A 25,820-nucleotide genomic window follows, 5' to 3' on the forward strand; every position below is an offset into this window, starting at 1 on the left:
GTGCGATATATCGCAATACCGCGCCGAAAAATGACCCGTCCTTTTAGTGGCGAGAAAATGATGCGCTATCATTTCCACACCACCTTGCGGTAGATAGCATGGTGCGCTTTTTTTATAGTGGTTTCCCCCATAGGCCTATTCCACTCTCAATTTAAATATTTGTGAAAATTGTTCAAAATTTTACTGTACGTTGAATGTATCGTAAATGTAAAAAATTGATGATGACAGTACCTTCACAAGAATTGATCCGTGGTTGAAAATCCCTCGATAAAATGTGTTGCACACGTTAGTAATGATACGGACGTAATCCATTACACGTAAAGCGTGATGTACTGCGTATCGCGAAAAATTAAATTCGTGTGCCACATGACGCACGCTAGTTCCAGGATTTTCATAAAATGCTTCCAGAATCCTTTCTTCATCTCGTACACGAAGACGCACTGCTGGACCGGTTATCCCGATATTATGCACGACACCCAGTTTCACATAATTATTGCACAACTCGTAAAACTGTACGTTCACTTGGCTCTCGTGCACGCCCGGAAAATCATTCCACGTAAATTACGGCCGCGCGATAAGTATTTTCTCCCGCTAGCTTGTATATTCCTGCAGAATACACTTCATTTTCACTATTAATTTACTACACGAACACAAGATTTTTACTAAAACCGTCTGAGCAGCATGCAACTACAGCTGTGCTGCTGGCGTATGCACTCTGGCAACAGCCTGCGAGAGCTGAGACAGTTTTAGTAAAAATCATGTGTTCGCGTAGTAAATTAACAGTGAAAATGAAGTGTACTCTGCAGGAATATATGATTGTGGCATACGGGCTAGCGGGAGAAAATACTTATCGCGCGGCCGCAATTTACGTGGAATGATTTCCCGGGCGTGCACGAAAACCAAGTGGACGTACAGTTTTACGAGTTGTGCAATAATTATGTGAAACTGGGTGTCGTGCATAATATCGGGATAACCGGTCCAGCAGTGCGTCTTCGTGTACGAGATGAAGAAAGGATTCTGGAAGCATTTTATGAAAATCCTGGAACTAGCGTGCGTCATGTGGCACACGAATTTGGTTTTTCGCGATACGCAGTACATCACGCTTTACGTGTAATGGATTACGTCCGTATCATTACTAACGTGTGCAACACATTTTATCGAGGGATTTTCAACCACGGATCAATTTTTGTGAAGGTACTGTCATCATCAATTTTTTACATTTACGATACATTCAGCGTACAGTAAAATTTTGAACAATTTTCACAAATATTTAAATTGAGAGTGGAATAGGCCTATGGGGGAAACCACTATAAAAAAAGCGCACCATGCTATCTACCGCAAGGTGGTGTGGAAATGATAGCGCATCATTTTCTCGCCACTAAAAGGACGGGTCATTTTTCGGCGCGATATTGCGATATATCGCACGCCACCATCATGTCTCGGAGAGCGATCCGCCCATCGCTTCGCCGCGCGCCTAGTATAGGATTACAGTGGGACGACTCTCGTCGCCGCGCGCTTCTACTCACGCAGATTGGCCGATATTCTTTATTTAATTTTTCGTTAATTATTGCGAATATCACAAAACAGTACAAGTCCTTCCTTTTTAAATTGAGCCAATCTACCTCCTTACTTCGTATGGGCTAAAATTTCCATGACTCCCTGTGTATATATATATATATATATATATATATATATATATATATATATAAAATATATATTTAATATAAAATATATATTTAAATATAAAATATATATTTACATCTGCACAAAGGATTATATATTATTTATTTTAAAAAATCTTGAAAAATACTTATGTGCGTAGGAATGTGTGTGAATTTATATGCATATATAAACATATATTTTAACAAAAGTCATATCTTTAAATATTTTTGTATTTTGTTATTTCGTTAAGATATTAGAGAATACTGTAAGTGACCAAATAAAAGAGATGAATAAAATAAAAAATATTAGAATTTCCTAAAGCTCGATCGCTTCATAAAGGATCATGTTTCAACTTATCCTGAATCTTTATATAGAATCTTTATATAGTTCTCGATCGAGATAGTTCAATTCACACAATCACGTGTTTGCATGTTTTAATAAAAGTTATTTATATTATGATCATGTGTGTATGCGTGCATTTATGTTCTACTAGAATTTTTTATACTTTGAATTGAGCGGCAATCAACAGTTTGAAACAACTCTATACGAAAAATGTGGCTTCATTAAAACATAATCTATATGTTTGGATTTCTTTCGTAATATCATCCAGGTCGTTCGATGATGCCGTAGGATATTATTCGTTCCTGGAGAGAAAATTAATGTTCAAATTAAAAATGACGACGCAGTTAAAACACAATCTCGGAAAAATTCTTCACGAGTTGCCAATCTTGTCTTCTAAGAAGGTATAAATTCATATAATTCAGATTCGCACGCTTTTAAAATAAATAGAAGACCTTTATTTTTTGTTACTTGTAGCAAAAAATTATTGATGCTTTACACTTTTGAAAAAAAAAATTAAATTAGAAAAATGATCAAAGATATTGCATTTACAATTAAATATGATTGGAATTAAAATATTACCACGATATCGTTCAATTTCCCATGTATGTTTTGTGTCGCGTTGATTAGTTGACATTTGAAGACAATAGCATCATTAAATCACTTATTCATATCTTCACTATTATCGTATCTTTCTGTAATATATTATAAAATATACATTGCGTACAAATGTATGTATATCTTAACAAAAAATTAAAATGTTTGTAAATTGTTTATGGAATTGAAATCTGGAAAATCTCTGATGATTATTTATGATTATAATTTATATAATGTTATTATATGTAATTTTTTTGAACCAGCAAAAGCAAGCAAAATCAAAAAGTAAACAATCGAGTTATCTAAGACATATCCCAACTACTCTAAAACATACGTGAAAATTGCTTAGCAAACATAATAAGAGGATATAAAAAGAAGTGTGTACATACTTCAAAATATTAACTGCAATAAATAATATACAGCGTATTTCTTGTTTGGCACGAGAAATGTTCAAGCACAGTATTTTCCTGTTTTATTATTTCATAAAAGAACGTAATATTCTGTAAATTTTTCTAGAAATAATAAATGCACCTTCGTAAGAAAATCATGTTCGAGGAATAAACTTGAAAAAAATCATTAGAAAGATGTACGAGAAAAAGAAACAAAAAAAAGATTTTTAATTTTGTTACATGTTAATAATTTGTCGATTTTGCGCGCTTACGTAATTAAAAAGATACATGCGTCATTGAAGTAATAATTAATAATTCTGACTTCGTTTTGCCAGCCAAAGCACAAATAAAGTTCATAACTCATTGGACATACGTCGATTATTTGCTATTTCTCTTACTATTGCATTCGACCTAAGACTCTTTATATCGCAAGAAAAAACCGAATGATGACCTCACTCATGATAGCCTAGAATCGAGATGTGGCACTACTGTAGCCATCATAGAACGCATTTTCTGGAAATTGTAAGCGCATGTTAAGGCGTTTCATAATCAGTTGATGTCTCAACGAAGTTCGATAAAGACCGCCGGATTAAAGCTGCAAGAATTAATACGCAAAAGTCAATTGTTGATACCAAATTCAAAGCAGATACAAACAGTGCTCGCGATATAACGATCGGTGGACATACATGTAGTATAAAATATTTTAAAATAAAAAAAGAATAGAAAATATAAATATAATCATGTAATATCGACAGCAATAGAGTGAAAACGGATTCGCGGAAGTGTTGATCTTTACCTGAATTTCATCAAGCCCGTTCATTAATGAAGCGCATGAACGCGACCTATTATCATCGGTCCGACAATTGCTGAATATTTAAGATGCAAGATGAATATACATCTCGAAACATGACAGGAAAATAATTCACCGTCGTATAAAATTGTCCTATTTTTGAACGATTGGAAACGTGACTTGTATTAAAGAAATTCCGAAATATATGTTCTTATTGCGAAGACTTGGTCAGGATTTGCATATACATTGCGCATAAATCATCTATTTACCTGAAACGAAAAAAACTTGACATTTAGCATATTCTTTGGTAGAGATTGAAATTGGAAATAAATCGTGTCATTAAGATTCCCATTTTTCATATATTCTTAGTTTTAACTTCTCATTTTAGTTTCGTACATATTAAATATATATCTCTCTCATCTGCATTATAAACGCTTCGTATTCTAATTCATTTCGTTCAATCTAGCAGCATTTCTTCCCAAGTAATTTTATTATTAATACAAAAAAAATTTTGTTGATTTGACTAATTATTTATGGATTTATCCAATTGGATGAACAACATAATTTAAAAAAAAAAAACAAATTTTTTAAAGAAATATTCTTATTAAAAAAATAGATTAGAAAAAGCATTTTATGTACACTACATTATTGTTATTGTGCGATCAATTAAAAAAACTGATTTGAATAGAAGTGACTTCTTTATGCCAATTCAACTGTGATTTAAAAAATACAAATAGATAGATTATTGAATTATTAAAATGGTAAAAATATTAAATAGCAAAAATTTCGTTGGTTGAAATATCATTTCATTTTTCAAGAAAGTGGATATCGTTGAACTTTGTATCTCATATCAAATTGTGATTAAATAATTTATTACATCGTATATTCATTATATTAAGGAATAATTCATGGACCATTATGTATATGTATTTTTTTCGAATTAATTGAAATATATTTCACAATTCGAGCTTATCTGCATGTTCTATAACTTTTCATAGTTCATTTGTGATGCGTGGCGTAAACTCACTTCACATTACAATTCGAGAATGTGTTTCTAATTCGATTGACACGGATAGTTATTATGCACATGCGTTAATCGAAGATAATTTTGTTTTATCTATTAAGTGCTGTTATTGAGTAAGCTGAAATTTAAGCATTGAGAAACTCTTTTGATAGCAAAATTATATATTAAATATAATAATGATTATATTGTTTTGATAAATATTTTCACTATCAAAAAGATGCACACATATTGAAAGAAAAATAAAATTGTAGTGAAAAGTTTAATAAAAGATATAGTGAAAAGTTCAATAAAAGTTATAGTGAAAACTTTAATAAAAGTTATTTTGAAATTAAGAACCATTCGTAAAAGTAACTTGCGTCCATTTCGTTGTGTTTGCAATAAGACTTTAGGATGGCTAAGGTTCCTATTTTGATTGTGTTGCTGCCGCAGCTACTTTGCACGCTGTTAGAAGTATCCGGACAACAATCTCCATGTTATGAATACTTCACATATATATTCGATCCTGCGACAAGACAAGTGATGGGTCAGATCCAAATTCCATCCGCGCCAAGAAACGTCGATCTATATTTGAAAGTGACATTAAGCATCGCTGTTGCGTTACCCACGGTAAAGCAAATATTCTACTATTAATAATTGAGAAGAAACATTGTGTTTTCGTCGATATATGAATCATCTTTAATAATTTTTAATAAAAGTTAGTTGTATGACTACAAATAAAACCTGTTCTTTCTAAAATAAAATTTGATTAGCCGAATGCATATATTATTTTACAATTAAAAAATTTTTGTACCATTTTTGTACAATTAATTTTGTACAATTAAAAAAATACAATTCTCTTTGTTTTATGAATCATTGAAGTGTTTCATTAAACATCGATACGTTTCAGAACTATGTCGGTCTATTGAAAGTGGTGCAATCGAAGGAGGAGTTTGGTCGGATGGATCAAAGAGATAAGCCTTTGTTGTATCATATTAATTTTCCATTGCTTGAACCGATACCATTACTTACCGGAATATGGTTTAATCATCAACAATATTGTTCAGGTCCTCACGGTGAGTATTATACTGTTTTGAGAAACAACATCAATGCCGAAATATGTTCGAGACTACAGTTGCAATTTTTCTCCATTTTATTGTCCATAATTCAAGTGAGTAAATGTAAAGCTACAGATAGATATAAAGTTCGTTAAGGAAACTATTTTTATCTTTACTAAAAAAATTTTAGAATTAACATGTATTCTTGGAAGATTATTTTTTTCTCAAAAGATAATACAATTTTTTTAACATGTGCGATTCGTATTTCGTTTTAGCAACGGGACAAGTCGTGACTTCCATTACGCTGGATCACACTTTGTATCGGTCTTCTGTGTTGCCGCACTCACAGAATTCCTATGATTCGCCGCAGCAAAATCTGAACACAAATTTCCAATCCAATATCTTTTTGTCGACTCCGCAGCCGACAGTTCCAGTTTATACGTCAACGTTACATACATTTCTCACTCAACGTCCGATCACTTCCTCCGATGAGATCGACAAAAATCCATTTTTGAGGCCACCACCTGTTGGAAGTTCCGAGTGTATCAGCAGTCCGCCAATCACCGACAATTCTCTAATCTCTAAGGAAATAAAGACGTCATCGGGTCAGTGGCCGTGGTTAGTGGCGATCCTTCACTTCAGAGCCGAATATTATCGATTTCTATGTGTCGGCTCCATTCTGACTAAAAAACACGTTATAACAGGTGTGTTTGAAGAAATCCATTTATTAGAAATTGTCTATTTATTAGAAATTTACAGAATATTGAAGATCTGAATATTCATTTCTAAGTAATTCGGTCTTCTTCTCATACGTTACTGTTGAGAAATGCTTTATTCGTGTTTGTCTGTCTTTATTGAAAAATGCATTATTCGCGTTTGTTTATAGCGGCACAATGCCTTAAGTCATCCGTCCAAACCATGTCCCCCGATGTGTTGATGGCATCTTTCGGAAAATATCCGCTTAACCGGAATGATACAGGATCCAAGGATAGAGAGATTGCTAGCTATACGCTCCATCCTGATTACAATTACCAAAGCTTCAGTGATGACGCCGATTTGGCGATTCTAACTTTGAAGACTCCCATTGAGTTCAGCCGTACGATCAAACGTATTTGTATGTGGTATGACTCAATGGATCTGGAGAGCGCCATCGGTATAGAAGGATATGTCACATGGAAGGATTCTTATACCCAGGAATCCCGAATGATGAAGGCGCCAATAGTGAGTCAGGTAAAACTGTCTCTTTTTCAATGATTTCCATCTTCGTGTCACATCCTAGCAATCTAATTTCTCTTAAACGAAAAAAGAAATATCTTCAAGATGAGATATTATCAAGATTTCATGTGGGATTACATCGTTGTTAAGTACATAATTTCTCGTAATTCGCGCTTCGATGTTTAACATTGCGATTCGTTTTATATTCATAACGGATGGATTTGTCAAAATCATTATATGCTTCAAATTGAAATGATGAATGAGATATCGGTTTTAATGCACATTAATTAATCGCGATTAAGGCATATGTGCAAATTTTTGTAAACTCTTGAAACACTGATATCTATATATAAATATTGGTTGCAAAAAATTATCAAATTGATCGATTTTATAAATTATTGACGCAGAATAAAATTTTGCATAAATGATAAAATTAAAAACCCCTTGTCTAATTATTGTATAAATTATTAGGTGACATGTCGTTGGAATATTCCGAGTATGTATTTCTCCAGCGTAACTTCAAATCGGACTTTTTGCGCTGGTATGCGAGACGGCAGTGGTCCTTGCTTGAGTGGTCTTGGAAGCGGATTAATGCTTTACGATCCTACTACACAGCGTTATCATTTGCGCGGCATCTTTTCGCGGCCGTTTATTAACATTGATGCGACCTGCAACTACGTCATCTTCGTTGACGTAGTCAAACATTTATCCTGGATTTACCAACAGATCTCTACTGAACAACAATATTACCAACAAGACCCAAATTATCTCTAAGTTTCTTAGAATGAAATCTAACTCCAAACGAGTGAATATTCACTCCAAGTGGTAGTGAAAATACTGCCACGTAATTAGTGAACATTCACTTTTCACAAAAATGAACTGTTTAACTCTGAACGTAAAGTGAATGTGTCACTCGGTTCGAAGTGAATAATTCACTCAATCAGAGTGGAGTCATCACTTTCGTCAAGTTATTTTTCACTCAATTACGAGTGAACAGATTCACTCTTAGGAAGTGAGATTCTAAGCCGTCTTTCAATTCGATCTTTAATCAAACCATTTCAATTTGATCTTTAATCAAACCATTTGAAACTATTGAACCGTTCGTATTTCACGATACGAAATTCCAATCTAATAAGTATCTCATCAGATACATTCTCGAGACGAGATTTGAGAAACGACTATAACGGTCTCGTATTCTAAATTTTTTATAGTAAAAATGCACTCGAAAAATTGAGTGACTGGTCGAGTCACTCTAGTTAGAGTTATTTTTCACTCGTAGGAGTGAATTCTTCTCACATTTTGTTGTAAAGTAAAAAATTCACTCTACAAAATAGAGTATACATATTTTAGGAGCGAAAGGGATATATATACATACATATATAAAGCCGGCTATAGCCGGCATCCACGAAATAGTCCGCGGAGACGCGGCGCAGCAAACCGCCGTAATGAAAGGGATATATATATATATATATATATATATATATATATATATATATATATTTCTTTTCTCTTTCTGTTACTATAAAATTATATAATTAATTATATAATTATATAATTAAATTTAGTTAATCGATAAATACAGAGGATATATAATATATAATAATAATCTTTAATTATACAATCGATAATTAAAAATACAATATTAAAAATCAATCCGGTAATTCTCAGCCACGACCCAGCAAACCAAGTAACATTTATATAAATGTTAGTTATCATTTCTCATTCAACAATTTATGCACATGTATTCCTTTCACTTTCACTTGGTTTTTTACTATTAATCAAGAGTTGAAGAATTTAGAATGCTATTTCAATTTTTTCATAGATTTTTCCTGCTCTTTAAGACAAAAACCGGTTTATTAGATATGTTATTAAAGCTACTTAGTCTTTATGCTACATTGTTGGTGGCATAAATGAAAAACATGTTGATGGTGAAAGGTACAAGTTATAATTTATTTATATATGTCAAAGCTATACAGGGTGATTCAAAACAACCTGATCTTTGAAATATGATATTCTTGAACGAATTCTAAGACTATTTTTCCTCTTGAAAAATATTGTCCTAAGCTTAATTTTTTCCCCAGACAGTCAATTTTATTGCACAATATTTGATCCTTTGAAGTGTATTAAATTATTATTGCAGTTTCTACACAATATTTAACAATATTATTACCGTCTAGGAAGGTTATAACGTAACGCTTAAGAATAAAATATCAAAAAATATAAAAAAAATTAAAAAAATTTAAAAATTTAAAAAATTAAAAAATTAAAAAAAAAATTTTTCAAGCGGAAAAATAGTCTTAGAATTCGTTCAAGAATATCATATTTCAAAGACATCAGGTTGCATTGAATCACCCTGTATGTCAATGCAATTATGTAAAAATATCACAAAATATGGTCACATTTATGAATGATATTACAATCGGTACTTGTAGAGGTCCTAAATTCATATTTTAAGTTAGGACATTTAATTTTGAAATAATTTGTTACCGTACATAATATTTTTACGTGATTGCATTGACACATATAAATAAATGATAACATGTACTTTTCCACAAACATCGATATATTTTTTATTTATGCCACCAAATATAAAAACTAGTTAGCTTTATTATTAGTAACATATATAATAAATATTATTACATATATAATAACATATATAATAAATTGGTCTTTAGCTTAAGAGGCAAGGGAAATCTATGAAAAATAGAAATAGCACTATAAATACATAAATCTTTATCAATAGTAGAAAACCAAATATCTTTTAAACAAAACATTTACGGGCACATCTTTAGAGGAAAATTTTTTCTTCTTTTGAGATAAATCCTAAATTTATACTTTAAATTAGGACATTTAATCCTCAAAAACACCCTATATATCTAAACATACATATACACATCTAATCTTTATATAATATAATGTAATCCTAAGAACAAGAGAGAGAGAGAGAGAGAGACAAGAGAGAAAACCGAAAGTAGGATTTCTGTCTTGATTAATATTTTCATTTCATATTTATTTTTTTTTAAATGATTTTATTTTTTAAAATCGTATATTTATGTAATCGAAGAAACGTTTATTAAAAACGTATATAATTTATGAGAAAAATCTCATTTATAAATGTTTACAAATTCTATTCTATAAATGGTATAATCTAAGTCTATAAAACGTTAATAAATTGTTGCACGAATAATATATACACACCTGATTTTACAACTAAAATATTATACGACTAATAAACATTTTATTATTATATATATTTAACTCAAAATATGGTCAAATATATATAATAATAAAATATGTTTATTAGTCGTATAATATTTTAGTTGTAAAATCAGGTGTGTATATATTATTCGTGCAACAATTTATTAACGTTTTAAAGACTTAGATTATACCATTTATAGAATAGAATTTTGTAAACATTTTGTTTATAAATGAGATTTTTCTCATAAATTATATACGTTTTCAATAAACGTTTCTTCGATTACATAAATATACGATTTTAAGAAATAAAATAGATGCAGATACATTCTAGAAATTAAACGTTTCTTTTTCTACTCTTATATAATATTTTTTAACGCAAAAAATCCGTTTTGCTTTATGCAAACGTAATAAAAACGTATATTATACGATTGTATAAAAACCATAGAAATTAAAACGTTTATCTGATATACTTATATCACATTTATACTAACTTTACGTTTAATAAATGTTTAATATTCCATCATGTGTTTATTGAGTATAATACTTATAATATGTTTTTGCACTTATTTATTTATTATATCCGTAGAATTAACAATCGCGTAGAATTAACAATCGCTGTTTGCGATTTAAAAATATTAATTTGACTTTAAAAACCTCAGTTTCTTCATATTATTTTCCGGAGATATATAATATTATTTTAGAAAGAATCTCTTTTCTTCCTAAATAATTAAGAATGGATGTTTGTCTCTTTGGCACGCTGTTTCGACCAAATGCAACGTGATAACGATACATTTTTATAACATCGCGATGAATTATGATTGCACATTCATCACGTGGATAGCATCGCACTGTTCAGGTATCTACAAATAAAACATACATCCTTCTCAGTCTTCTGACAGCGACACAACTCTACGCTTTTACATGATATATATTTTGCACTATGAATATGCTTCCTTCACCAATTTATTTAATAAAAAGATTGTAATTGTCGATTAATAGAGAAAAAATAGAGGGAAAAATTTCGACAAGAAATAATCTTGTAAAAGGAACCGTTAAGATGTCTTCATAATTGCAACCTATCCATTTTTATATATATCCAAAAATTGATTGTTTTGAAAAAAAGAATATAAAGTGTATTTTAAGAAGTTGTGTGAAAAATTCATTTGATTTCGTATCTTGCATAACTTTATATATTACATGTATTTTACGGCATAATTAGGTGCTTGAAACTGGTTTTAGCGAAGTTTCTCAACAACGATATGTTTATATATATGCCTTAACCCCCCTGTAACATGAGAATTCAGTGATATATATAAGCCTTAAGCCTGTAACATGAGAATTCAGTGATAGTTCATTATTCGTTCGATTGCAACGTACAGTGCTGCATTGGAGTCTGTTTTCAAAGGTAATATTCAAACATAATATTTATTAATCTATTATATACAATAGTCTTTATTAATCTAGTCTTTATTAGTCTAGTCTTTATTAATCAATTATACAAAGTATTTTTTTTATAAACCTTAATATAAACATAATACTACTATTACATTGTTAATTATATTAATATTAAAAGTTTGAAGGAATCTATATTTTTTCTTACCAGATAATATTTATAGATAATAAAGAAAATTAAGATGTTTTACAAATAATTATTTTTTTAAATTATACATAGAAAGATAAACCATACGGCAAATAAACTCTATTAATTTAAACTAATTTTTATTGTGATTATAACAATGGATTGCAAACAATTATTTGTTTATATTAAAGAAGCAATTTTACTTTTTTAAATAAAGACATGGACATAAGATCCTAGGATAACCACATTACTTACTAATGGTAGATTATTCAAATCATTTAGAGACATTTTTTTTCAATGTTATTGTCGAGAGGAAATATCATTGCATGTTTTCAATTTTTACTATCATATAGCTTTGTAATTAAACTTTAAATTGAAATTCTATTAAAATAAACTTCATCCGAAATTAATTAAAGAATTAACTGAAGTAGTTTTGTTAATCTTTTAACTCTACCAAATTTAGTTTGCAAAAAATATTTTTTTTTAATCACTTATTAATTAATAAATTATTGCTTCAACATTTTCGGAGAAAAAATCGTCTCCAAATGATCCCATGAATTTATTATAATAGAGTTATATTTTTTGTAAACATGTTGACAGTTTATTGATTATAATTTACATAAAGCTTAAAAAAATTTAATGCTCAAATTAAAAAAGTTTGTATACAGAATGTCCCAGGGTCACCATACCAACAATAAACTCTATTATATTATAATATATATATATATATATATATATATATATATATATATATATATATATACACCGTATTTCTTATTTCATCCATTATTGTATATGTAAGATAACATTATCATATAATTGTTATTTTAATGTTTATTTAGTTTTATTGTTTTAATTGTTTATATTATCAAAATAATATTACATTTACAAATATTGTTCAAGAAGGCATTTTGCGAAATAAGTGCAAATACATTTACAGAATATAGTAAAGTCTGAATAGATGGAGCAACGTGCAACAGAATACACACACGGTGAACATTTCGTTTATCGATCGGAAAACACAATAACTTTATTTAAAACAGAACTTGTACATATACATATATAAGTTCTGTTTTAAATAAATTTATTGTTTTCTCTTAATTAAATGCTATGTATCTATGTAAGAGCGTTGTTATGTATCTGTTCCATGTTTAAATGTAAAAAGGCATGAACAACTTGTTTCATATTTAGTAGAAATTCTCTCTGTAGATAAACATTTTATAAATAGCGCAATACATAGTATATTTTATAAACAAATATCTATTTTGTTCATAATAATCGCACCAAAAATATTTTATCTTGTGCTATCATCGAGAATCATGTTTCTCACATGTCAATCTCTTCTCGCGGTAACAGGCTATTTCTTTTAGTTTAGAAAATTAATTAAGGTGATTTCTTTTTATTAGGACACCCTATATAGATGCAACATATATATACGGCACCTACTTCATCTTTTCGATAGAGTTCTCATAGCTACACCAACTGAAACGTCAGTCGAGGAAATCTACAGGTGCCACTTATTTTTATTTGCTAATCTCAGTATTAATTTTAAAAAAATCATGGATTACAATCGAAACAATGAAGCTGAAATGCACAAGACGCCGATAAAAAAATTTTACGCCGGACAGTCAATCTTCATTACAGGTATTTATTATATAACTGAATAGAATAAAAAATAGTGAAATAAGTAGATTAGATAATATGTGAATAATTTTGATCCACACATATTAAATTTAGAAGAACAGTTCCGTTGTGCAATAGCAATCGTCACATCAGAAATGGTCCAATTATACCAAAAAATCTTATCCTCAGAGCGAATATGTGTATACAAATAAAAAGTCTGCATTTCGAACATATGCTTTAAAACATTTATTGATCTATTTTAGAGCCAAAAAAATTTTTAGAACGTTGAAATAATAATTTTGGATCAAAATTATTCACACATGTTATTTAATCTACTTATTTTATTTTCATGCAGTTATCATGCATAGTTCTGTAAAACTTTTATCAAAATAATAAAATAGCGTATATGCTCAAATGCTGCGCAAGCTGTGCGCGCGCCGCCTCTGATTCATGCGTAATCTAAAACACTTATTCGTTAGCTTAATGTTGCTCTTATTAAAAAAATAATATTCAGATGCAATTTTGGCAAAAGAAAATATTGTTTCTTTTGGCATGAACTATCACGCTGTGCATTCCGCGTCCGCGAATTCTGGTACATTCTGTATATATAATAATAGATGTCATGTATAGATTTAATATGTCATATTTAATTTAAATACTTAAATACTTAAACTTTAGTCAAGTTAACAACTTTTTCTCAGTGTAATAGAAAACTGATTACCGATATGTGTGATGTGTGTGAAGGATATGTGTGAATAAGTAATTAAGTATTTGTGTTAAACTACGTTTAACTATTTCTTTAATTTTTAGACTTATGAAATTTCTTCATTAATAAACAAATTAAACTTTCATTAAAATAACAATTCAATTAAAATTCAATTAAAATCCAATTAAAACATTAGTCTCGATATTATTTACATATTATATATTTATCGACTTGAAAACAGAATTAGATGTAAGTTTGTGCCTGAAAAATAGTCATGCGATGCTCTTCACAAATCTTTCCTATCCTTACATAAAATAGTAATTAAGTATTTGTGTTAAACTACGTTATTTCTTTAAATTTTAGACTTATGAAATTTCTTCATTAATAAACAAATTAAACTTTCATTAAAATAACAATTCAATTAAAATTCAATTAAAATCCAATTAAAACATTAGTCTCGATATTATTTACATATTATATATTTATCGATATGAAAACAGAATTAGATGTAAGTTTGTGCCTGAAAAATAGTCATGCGATGCTCTTCACAAATCTTTCCTATCCTTACATAAAATATCCTTACATATAATATGTTTTGTTTATCTAGAATATAAATCGGCTAGAAATATTGCTCAGTCCATTAACCGCACAGTTAAAATTGAGTACGACAATCGTAAACTTAAACAATGACGCACATGAGTCTTATGCATTATTTGATTGATATCTTTATTCGTCCCCTTGGGGATTGAAGGTGCTTTTTCGAGGAGCGTACCCGAACCTCTTACAACCATTTCACAGAATAAATACAGAATCATGCAAATCCAACTAAACCAAAAGAAAATACAAAGAAAATATAAGATAAAAACAAAAAATGAAAATGAATACAATATAATACAATAAATCAAAGTGTAAATAAAGATAAAGAAATATGGAAAAAATAAAAATAAAAATAAAAATAAACTAAGAATAAAACTAAAAATACACCATAAATCGTACAGCAGAAACCTAACACCTATGCTGTAATTCACCGCGCAGGGAAGACAACGCTTATCCGACAACCGCTCGCTTTGCTTACTACTAACTTATTACTATCCTCGGCTTATGTCTGCCTTACATACATGAGTCTTATTCATTATACCGCAAATTCTTACGGTTAAATCTACTTTGTTCTATATATATATATATATATATATATATATATATATATATAAGGAAAATTAATATCGCTTTCGTGTAATAAAAAAAACCTAGATTTAGAATAAAAGAAATAAAAATTTTGTTAAAATTATTATATCATTTTACAATAATTTTAACAAAATTTTTATTTCTCTTATTCTAATTCTAGGTTTTTTTCATTACATGAAAGCGATAATAATTTTCCTTACAGCTTGATTTTAATTCAGATAACTTTTGTTTCTTTTCTTTGTTGGTGTGTGTGTGTATGTATCTTATTCTATGCTGTAAAAAAATTTATGTTTTATCAAAAAAATTAGATAATTTATCTTCACCGTTAGATTTTCAGCTCTTTACGTGCTTTTGTACCTCTTCTAAAATATTTGATCGCATTGTCTATAACTAGATTATCTTAATAAAGAAAATTTATTCTGCAAATATAAACTGATTTTTACAATAAATTATTTAAAATTCGCAAGTATCTAAACAGCTATTATTGAAGTCATTGATGATAACCGGTTTACTTTTAACCAATAATCTTAACGGTAAGATATTTTTTTTTGACACATTAAAACATTTATATTTATATTTATAAAGATCATATATTTGATTTTTTAAATTTGCATTTTCAATTGATTTTATTTTTATCTACATGACCATGAAACATAAAACAATATAGAATCCTAATCATACATTTAACGTATTAGCAATTTTAACTAGTTTTTAATAAATAGTATCTCTCTTTATATTGATTAGCTAAATATTATCTTTGAATCACTCTATTCTTTTCAATCTTTATAAATAAGCCAGTTAGTAAATACTACAAGTTAATTTTATGTATATAGTTTATAAATCTATCTTTATTTTGTATCTTTATTTTTAAGAATACAACTATAAATTTGATCAATAAAAATGGGCTGTTGTTAGTGATTAGGTTTCTATCTTTCAATTAAAGTTAATAAAATAAAACAATGTTAATCATTTCCAAGTGATACAAATAAAATTTGCAATTTCTTGATAAAAATCAATTTTCTTTATTTCATCGACAAGAGTGATATGCGTAATCATTGATTGCATATTTTTATAAGTAAGTTTTATTTGAAATATTTGCAACATTATAATTAGAATCAATCATAAATCAACTAAAGATTTAAAAAGAAAGATTTTTGCACTTACAAACAACTGTAAATTGTTTGTAAATTGTTTTTATACTGCTTTACATCAATTACTACGCTGATGATTTACTAATGATACAGACTTGTAAACACTGAAGTTGCAAATAACTTTTAATTTAAAAATTAGATTTATAAGCAAACAGCAATAAAATTTTTGAATCATAAAAATCTCAAATTTTCTGCATTACTTAGATCTTGGATTTGATTTCGCTGTGAAAAAGCGACTTTTCGACTTATTTTTTAGATTGCTTTACTCTATTATACAGCTGCTTTCCACTGATAATTCAATCTGTCTTTTCAATAGATTTAAGCATTTATCCGCTTATGAGAGATTCCACCTCGGATCATATCTTCTTTAGAGGCTAAAAGTCTCATTATATTGGGGAATAATTTAGCACAAATCCTTTGAAGAGCATTCCCTTTGTTGAATTAGTTACCCTAAAATCATTGAATTGCTCTCCATTAAATCATTCAAAAGAAACTTTGCAATACATTTCCTAAATGTCAAACGATAAAAGTTGGTTGCTTATAGACTTCTATCAACTGCTTCTGTCCTTTTAGCTAAATTTCACATTGTCACTCTAACATATTCATTCTTATTTTATTTTTTATTCAATATATTTAATTTTTATTTATATTTATATTTTAGTCTTCATTTTGTTTTCTATTTTTATTACTCTATTTTTTGTATTCTCAATTTTTTCAATTTATTACACTATTATTTCATTTTATTATATACTTTATGTACCATGCGTATGTTCGTAGGAAAACTTTTGGAACAAAATAAATTACTATTATTAACTATCATTAATTATTATATATTAGTAACTCTACTACAAGTTCTCAAATTAAAATCTCTGTATTTAATATATTAATTAATAATTTAAAATTAATTTTCAATTGATAAATGTAAAAAACATTTCAAATATTAGTTTGTTTTAGTAACAATATACGTTTAATAATTTTGAAAATAGTATTAATTACTATATACATATAAATAATAAATTCGTAATACTAGAATTCTTACGAGACTCTTTCCTTACATTATCTTTCTGGATATTGTAATTAATACATATTACAGTTTATATTTAATTTTACTTTTCTATTTTTTTTACAGGTAGTACCGGGTTTCTCGGAAAAATGTTAATTGAAAAATTGTTACGAAGTTGTCCCGATATTTCTACAATGTATCTATTGATACGCCCGAAAAAGGACAAGTGCCCTGAAAGCCGACTGGATGACATATTTAAAAATTCGGTGAGTATCTAAAAAGCAGTAATATGATGTATTCATGAAACATTACTATGTGAATTTATAATCTGCAGTTGTATGATCGATTAAGAGAGGAAGTGCCTAATTTTCGCAAAAAAGTTGTGCCAATTATAGGCAATTTTGATGTTGAAGATTTAGGACTGTCCGAAAATGATAAGAATATCCTGATACGTGAGGTAATAATTCAGATTTCTCTTGCATTTGTATAATTATATTCAGCTCAAAAAAGTTATCGTATGTTTAAGAGATATATATTCTATGTAAATTAAAAATATTAATTATTAAGATAGTCAAAAATAAATCTTCTTTTTATATATTTGAAATATTACAATATAATATATTAGAAATATTAGATTTATATTAGAAAAAAATTCTTATTATATTTACTTTATATTGCAGGTGTCCATAATTTTCCACTTGGCGGCGACTATGCGTTTTAACGAGGAAATAAAAATTGCTACGACAATAAACATTATGGCTACAAATACCATTTTAAACATCGCTAAACGTATGTCAAACTTAAAGGTAATTTTATTTTGTAACAATAAATATTGTAAAATAATTGGGAAGAATATTATTAATTTTTATGAATTTTAAAGAAATAATTAAATCGATATTGACATTTATTTTGCAGTCATTCATTCACATATCGACCTTGTATGCACATTGCCACGATAACTCAATACTTATCGAGGAACGTTTTTACACATATCCTAATGATCATAAGGATTTTATTACATCAATGCGTGCTTTACCCAAAAACGATGAAAAATTATCTAGGTGCGTATTTTCTTTGTTCTCGATATATAATAAATAAGATAATAATAATAAACTTTCCATGTAAAAAAATAAATGTTTATAATAAATCAAAATTATTATAATAAATTACTGTAATATTATTATTTTGATAGAATGGCTTCATTGTGGCCGAATACATATACATGTACAAAAGCCATTACAGAGATTCTTCTCAGAGACGAAGGCAAAAACTTACCTATTGGAATATTTCGACCTGCAATGGGTAAAGAATTTAATTAATTATACATTATTTTATCATACTAATTTTTATATTAATTAATTTTTTAATTTATAATTCATCTTTATTATATATAAATCATCTTCATATTATATCATAAGATATATATATATATATATATATATATATATATGTATATATATATGTATATATAATGCAAATTCATTTTTATCGTATATAATTCATTTATATCGTAGATTTATCGTATATAATCTTGCGAGAAATATCATAAAATACATATACATTTCTTATGTGTAATATAAAAGTATAATTATTGTCATTAATAAATAAATTAATAATTAATATTAATATAACATAGTACTGAAAAAAATGAAATTTTAAGATGATAACGTAAAATCGCAAAAATATTGCAGATTATTATTAAGTGCAAGCTTTAACGAAAAAAAAATGAATATTTTTTCAGTCATGCCTAGCGCTAACGAACCGATCGTCGGATGGGGCGATAACTTATATGGACCAATTGGCAGTACAATATATATCCTGCTCGGTTTCACGAGATTTCAATGGTGCGATCCCGATATTACGGCGAATTTGGTGCCTGTTGATTTTACCGTAAACGCTTTAATTGCTAGTGCATGGGATGTCTCTAATCAATGCAGGTATAATCAAATATCATCAAGGAACGCACACATCTGATAATAACACATACAGTACTGGCCAAAAATATATCACCTTTATGTTTTTTAAGGATAACTTAATTCAATGTGCATATATTTCTATCTAATCACACATATTTTAATAATAGGTATATGGATTATTAAACGATAGATTTTTCATTCAATAATGAAAACAGCAACGAAAAATTAATTAAATATATATACACTTTGAATTAAGTTATCCTCAAAAAAAACATAAAGATATATTTTTGATTGGTACTGTATTTCATTTTTGTCATAAGTAGTTTCGATATTAATTATTGTCATCAGATATTAAATATTGGCATCAATCTCAGTCCTATCTTTAGTCCTCAATTTTAAAAATTAAAGAAATAACGTAGTTTAACACAAATACTTAATTACTATTTTATGTAAGGATAGGAAAGATTTGTGAAGAGCATCGCATGACTATTTTTCAGGCACAAATTTACATCTAATTCTGTTTTCAAATCGATAAATATATAATATGTAAATAATATCGAGACTAATGTTTTAATTGGATTTTAATTGAATTTTAATTGAATTGTTATTTTAATGAAAGTTTAATTTGTTTATTAATGAAGAAATTTCATAAGTCTAAAAATTAAAGAAATAGTTAAACGTAGTTTAACACAAATACTTAATTACTTATTCACACATATCCTTCACACACATCACACATATCGGTAATCAGTTTTCTATTACACTGAGAAAAAGTTGTTAACTTGACTAAAGTTTAAGTATTTAAGTATTTAAATTAAATATGACATATTAAATCTATACATGACATCTATTATTATATATACAGAATGTACCAGAATTCGCGGACGCGGAATGCACAGCGTGATAGTTCATGCCAAAAGAAACAACATTTTCTTTTGCCAAAATTGCATCTGAATATTATTTTTTTAATAAGAGCAACTTTAAGCTACGAATAAGTGTTTTAGATTACGCATGAATCAGAGGCGGCGCGCGCACAGCTTGCGCAGCATTTGAGCATATACGCTATTTTATTATTTTGATAAAAGTTTTACAGAACTATGCATGATAACTGCATGAAAATAAAATAAGTAGATTAAATAACATGTGTGAATAATTTTCATCCAAAATTATTGTTTCAACGTTCTAAAAATTTTTTTTGGCTCTAAAATAGATCAATAAATGTTTTAAAGCATATGTTCGAAATGCAGACTTTTTATTTGTATACACATATTCGCTCTGAGGATAAGATTTTTTGGTATAATTGGACCATTTCTGATGTGACGATTGCTATTGCACAACGGAACTGTTCTTCTAAATTTAATATGTGCGGATCAAAATTATTCACATATTATCTAATCTACTTATTTTACTATTTTTTATTCTATTCAGTTATATAATAAATACCTGTAATGAAGATTGACTGTCCGGCGTAAAATTTTTGTATAGGCGTCTTGTGCATTTCAGCTTCATTGTTTTGTTTGTAATCCATGATTTTTTAAAAATTAATACTGAGATTAGCAAATAAAAATAAGTAGCACCTGTAGATTTCCTCGACTGACGTTTCAGTTGGTGTAGCTATGAGAACTCTATCGAAAAGATGAAGTAGTTGCCGTATATATATGTTGCATCTATATAGGGTGTCCTAATAAAAAGAAATCACCTTAATTAATTTTCTAAACTAAAAGAAATAGCCTGTTACCGCGAGAAGAGATTGACATGTGAGAAACATGATTCTCGATGATAGCACAAGATAAAATATTTTTGGTGCGATTATTATGAACAAAATAGATATTTGTTTATAAAATATACTATGTATTGCGCTATTTATAAAATGTTTATCTACAGAGAGAATTTCTACTAAATATGAAACAAGTTGTTCATGCCTTTTTACATTTAAACATGGAACAGATACATAACAACGCTCTTAGATAGACACATAGCATTTAATTAAGAGAAAACAATAAATTTATTTAAAACAGAACTTATATATGTATATGTACAAGTTCTGTTTTAAATAAAGTTATTGTGTTTTCCGATCGATAAACGAAATGTTCACCGTGTGTGTATTCTGTTGCACGTTGCTCCATCTATTCAGACTTTACTATATTCTGTAAATGTATTTGCACTTATTTCGCAAAATGCCTTCTTGAACAATATTTGTAAATGTAATATTATTTTGATAATATAAACAATTAAAACAATAAAACTAAATAAACATTAAAATAACAATTATATGATAATGTTATCTTACATATACAATAATGGATGAAATAAGAAATACGGTGTATATATATATATACAATGCCCGACAAAAAAAAGAGACCACCTTTTATTTTGTAAATTTTTGTCTCTAAAAACTATAAAAACGTAAAAAAACATTGAATGTTTTTGGCTCAAATAATTATTTATCAACTTAATTTTAATATCCATATAACAAAAAATAACATTTTTGTTAGAGTAATTTTTTTGGACTTTTTTTCAAGAATGTTGCATTTTATACGTGGACAAAATAAAGAAACCGCTATCTTAGTTGGCACTGCAACTTACTCTATTTTCTCGGTTAGGCGAATTATGTGTTTTGTTTATATACTGTGTTGTGTGACATTGTAATACGCGTTTGTTTCATTCGGTTATTGTTTCTTAACTGAGAAAATTCGCGTGTTAACATGGCTAGGAAATAAACTTGTGCACAAATACGAAAATTAATTATAAAAGATATACAGAAAGGTTCTTCGCAAAGAAAAGTAGCAGCAAAATTTGAAGTAAGCAAAACTCAAGTGCAAAAGCTGTGGAAAAAGTTTCGAGAGACTAGTTCTGTTGCGGATAGAGCAGGAAGAGGAAGAAATTGAGCGACTACAGATCGAGATGACTCTCGTATTGTACGAGAAATTAAGAAAAATCCATGTTTAACGGCACGTGCAATTCGAGAGAACCTCCATCTGAATGTATCAAATAAAACTATTGAGCGAAGACTCCGTGAAGCAAATTTTCACAGCCGAAACTTGCCTTCCCTTGCACGAAAACGGCCCTTTATCAACAAGCGTAATAATAAAATAAAGCGTCTCAAATTTGCAAAAAAGTACGTAGACATGCCAATTGACTTTTGGAAAAAAGTTGTATAGTCCGACGAGAGTAAATTTGAGCTATTTAATCGGAAAACAAGGCTTAGACTATGGAAAAAACCCGGAGAAGAGTATCAAGAGCGTCACTTGCAGCAAACAGTAAAATATGGAGGAGGCAGTATTATGATTTGGGGTTGTTTTGCATGGTCAGGAGTAGGAAATTTAGTAAAAATTGATGGTACATTAACGGCAGATAAATATATTAACATGCTCGTGAAAATCTAGAGATATCGATATTATATTATAATAGAGTTTATTGTTGGTATGGTGATCCTGGGACATTCTGTATACAAACTTTTTTAATTTGAGCATTAAATTTTTTTAAGCTTTATGTAAATTATAATCAATAAACTGTCAACATGTTTACAAAAAATATAACTCTATTATAATAAATTCATGGGATCATTTGGAGACGATTTTTTCTCCGAAAATGTTGAAGCAATAATTTATTAATTAATAAGTGATTAAAAAAAAATATTTTTTGCAAACTAAATTTGGTAGAGTTAAAAGATTAACAAAACTACTTCAGTTAATTCTTTAATTAATTTCGGATGAAGTTTATTTTAATAGAATTTCAATTTAAAGTTTAATTACAAAGCTATATGAGAGTAAAAATTGAAAACATGCAATGATATTTCCTCTCGACAATAACATTGAAAAAAAATGTCTCTAAATGATTTGAAGAATCTACCATTAGTAAGTAATGTGGTTATCCTAGGATCTTATGTCCATGTCTTTATTTAAAAAAGTAAAATTGCTTCTTTAATATAAACAAATAATTGTTTGCAATCCGTATTGTTATAATCACAATAAAAATTAGTTTAAATTAATAGAGTTTATTTGCCGTATGGTTTATCTTTCTATGTATAATTTAAAAAAATAATTATTTGTAAAACATCTTAATTTTCTTTATTATCTATAAATATTATCTGGTAAGAAAAAATATAGATTTCTTCAAACTTTTAATATTAATATAATTAACAATGTAATAGTAGTATTATGTTTATATTAAGGTTTATAAAAAAAAATACTTTGTATAATTGATTAATAAAGACTAGACTAATAAAGACTAGATTAATAAAGACTATTGTATATAATAGATTAATAAATATTATGTTTGAATATTACGTTTGAAAACAGACTCCAATGCAGCACTGTACGTTACAATCGAACGAATAATGAACCATCACTGAATTCTCATGTTACAGGCTTAAGGCTTATATATATCACTGAATTCTCATGTTACAGGGGGGTTAAGGCATATATATAAACATATCGTTGTTGAGAAACTTCGCTAAAACCAGTTTCAAGCACCTAATTAATTATGCCGTAAAATACATGTAATATATAAAGTTATGCAAGATACGAAATCAAATGAATTTTTCACACAACTTCTTAAAATACACTTTATATTCTTTTTTTCAGAACAATCAATTTTTGGATATATATAAAAATGGATAGGTTGCAATTATGAAGACATCTTAACGGTTCCTTTTACAAGATTATTTCTTGTCGAAATTTTTCCCTCTATTTTTTCTCTATTAATCGACAATTACAATCTTTTTATTAAATAAATTGGTGAAGGAAGCATATTCATAGTGCAAAATGTATATCATGTAAAAGCGTAGAGTTGTGTCGCTGTCAGAAGACTGAGAGGGATGTATGTTTTATTTGTAGATACCTGAACAGTGCGATGCTATCCACGTGATGAATGTGCAATCATAATTCATCGCGATGTTATAAAAATGTATCGTTATCACGTTGCATTTGATCGAAACAGCGTGCCAAAGAGACAAACATCCATTCTTAATTATTTAGGAAGAAAAGAGATTCTTTCTAAAATAATATTATATATCATCTCCGGAAAATAATATGAAGAAACTGAGGTTTTTAAAGTCAAATTAATATTTTTAAATCGCAAACAGCGATTGTTAATTCTACGGATATAATAAATAAATAAGTGCAAAAACATATTATAAGTATTATACCCAATAAACACATGATGGAATATTAAACATTTATTAAACGTAAAGTTAGTATAAATGTGATATAAGTATATCAGATAAACGTTTTAATTTCTATGGTTTTTATACAATCGTATAATATACGTTTTTATTACGTTTGCATAAAGCAAAACGGATTTTTTGCGTTAAAAAATATTATATAAGAATAGAAAAAGAAACGTTTAATTTCTAGAATGTATCTGCATCTATTTTATTTCTTAAAATCGTATATTTATGTAATCAAAGAAACGTTTATTGAAAACGTATATAATTTATGAGAAAAATCTCATTTATAAACAAAATGTTTACAAAATTCTATTCTATGAATGGTATAATCTAAGTCTTTAAAACGTTAATAAATTGTTGCACGAATAATATATACACACCTGATTTTACAACTAAAATATTATACGACTAATAAACATATTTTATTATTATATATATTTGACCATATTTTGAGTTAAATATATATAATAATAAAATGTTTATTAGTCGTATAATATTTTAGTTGTAAAATCAGGTGTGTATATATTATTCGTGCAACAATTTATTAACGTTTTATAGACTTAGATTATACCATTTATAGAATAGAATTTGTAAACATTTATAAATGAGATTTTTCTCATAAATTATATACGTTTTTAATAAACGTTTCTTCGATTACATAAATATACGATTTTAAAAAATAAAATCATTTAAAAAAAAATAAATATGAAATGAAAATATTAATCAAGACAGAAATCCTACTTTCGGTTTTCTCTCTTGTCTCTCTCTCTCTCTCTCTCTTGTTCTTAGGATTACATTATATTATATAAAGATTAGATGTGTATATGTATGTTTAGATATATAGGGTGTTTTTGAGGATTAAATGTCCTAATTTAAAGTATAAATTTAGGATTTATCTCAAAAGAAGAAAAAATTTTCCTCTAAAGATGTGCCCGTAAATGTTTTGTTTAAAAGATATTTGGTTTTCTACTATTGATAAAGATTTATGTATTTATAGTGCTATTTCTATTTTTCATAGATTTCCCTTGCCTCTTAGGCTAGAGACCAATTTATTATATATGTTATTATATATGTAATAATATTTATTATATATGTTAATAATAAAGCTAACTAGTAGTTAATAATAAAGCTAACTAGTTTTTATATTTGGTGGCATAAATAAAAAATATATCGATGTTTGTGGAAAAGTACATGTTATCATTTATTTATATGTGTCAATGCAATCACGTAAAAATATTA

General features: G+C 28.0%; 2 protein-coding genes across 8 annotated transcripts; both read left to right on the plus strand.

Annotated features, from left to right (window-relative positions):
- The first annotated feature begins 3,546 nt into the window (after nt 1–3,546).
- On the plus strand, nt 3,547–10,283 carry LOC145959548 (serine protease gd-like). Of its 4 annotated transcripts, none has more exons than XM_083078504.1 (6): nt 3,547–3,675; nt 5,019–5,407; nt 5,688–5,853; nt 6,111–6,539; nt 6,722–7,065; nt 7,522–10,283. In XM_083078504.1, the coding sequence occupies exons 2-6, from the start codon at nt 5,192–5,194 to the stop codon at nt 7,822–7,824; spliced, it is 1,458 nt and encodes a 485-aa protein (XP_082934630.1). In that variant the 5' UTR covers nt 3,547–3,675; nt 5,019–5,191; the 3' UTR covers nt 7,825–10,283. The 4 variants fall into 4 exon arrangements, with proteins under 4 accessions (XP_082934630.1, XP_082934632.1, XP_082934633.1 ...); XM_083078506.1 differs by having other exon boundaries at nt 5,184–5,407; XM_083078507.1 differs by having other exon boundaries at nt 5,231–5,407.
- Nucleotides 10,284–11,551: 1,268 nt separating this feature from the next.
- On the plus strand, nt 11,552–24,578 carry LOC145959550 (putative fatty acyl-CoA reductase CG5065). Of its 4 annotated transcripts, none has more exons than XM_083078509.1 (9): nt 11,552–11,653; nt 13,234–13,471; nt 17,622–17,761; nt 17,830–17,952; nt 18,176–18,301; nt 18,411–18,556; nt 18,688–18,797; nt 19,237–19,432; nt 20,277–21,115. In XM_083078509.1, exons 2-9 carry the CDS (start codon nt 13,387–13,389, stop codon nt 20,404–20,406), a joined length of 1,056 nt encoding a protein of 351 aa, XP_082934635.1. In that variant the 5' UTR covers nt 11,552–11,653; nt 13,234–13,386; the 3' UTR covers nt 20,407–21,115. The 4 variants fall into 4 exon arrangements, with proteins under 4 accessions (XP_082934635.1, XP_082934637.1, XP_082934639.1 ...); XM_083078511.1 differs by lacking the exon at nt 20,277–21,115 and adding an exon at nt 24,250–24,578 and having other exon boundaries at nt 11,553–11,653; XM_083078513.1 differs by lacking the exon at nt 20,277–21,115 and adding an exon at nt 23,821–24,230 and having other exon boundaries at nt 11,553–11,653.
- The last annotated feature ends 1,242 nt before the right edge of the window (nt 24,579–25,820 follow it).

The sequence above is a fragment of the Camponotus vicinus genome, unplaced genomic scaffold (assembly GCF_025532165.1).
Source record: "Camponotus vicinus isolate PSW18456_S1 unplaced genomic scaffold, iyCamVici1.0 SCAF_1, whole genome shotgun sequence".
NCBI lineage: Eukaryota > Metazoa > Arthropoda > Insecta > Hymenoptera > Formicidae > Camponotus > Camponotus vicinus.

What these genes read in the sequence shown, in the direction of transcription:
- LOC145959548 (XM_083078504.1), top strand. Translation starts at nt 5,192, where the DNA reads ATGGCTAAGGTTCCTATTTTGATTGTGTTGCTGCCGCAGCTACTTTGC. An exon ending in TCGCTGTTGCGTTACCCACG is followed by an intron (nt 5,408 to 5,687) that starts GTAAAGCAAATA and finishes GATACGTTTCAG; the next exon opens with AACTATGTCGGTCTATTGAA. An exon ending in AGGCGCCAATAGTGAGTCAG is followed by an intron (nt 7,066 to 7,521) that starts GTAAAACTGTCT and finishes ATAAATTATTAG; the next exon opens with GTGACATGTCGTTGGAATAT.
- LOC145959550 (XM_083078509.1), top strand. Translation starts at nt 13,387, where the DNA reads ATGGATTACAATCGAAACAATGAAGCTGAAATGCACAAGACGCCGATA. An exon ending in AACGTATGTCAAACTTAAAG is followed by an intron (nt 18,302 to 18,410) that starts GTAATTTTATTT and finishes TTTATTTTGCAG; the next exon opens with TCATTCATTCACATATCGAC. An exon ending in AATATTTCGACCTGCAATGG is followed by an intron (nt 18,798 to 19,236) that starts GTAAAGAATTTA and finishes ATATTTTTTCAG; the next exon opens with TCATGCCTAGCGCTAACGAA.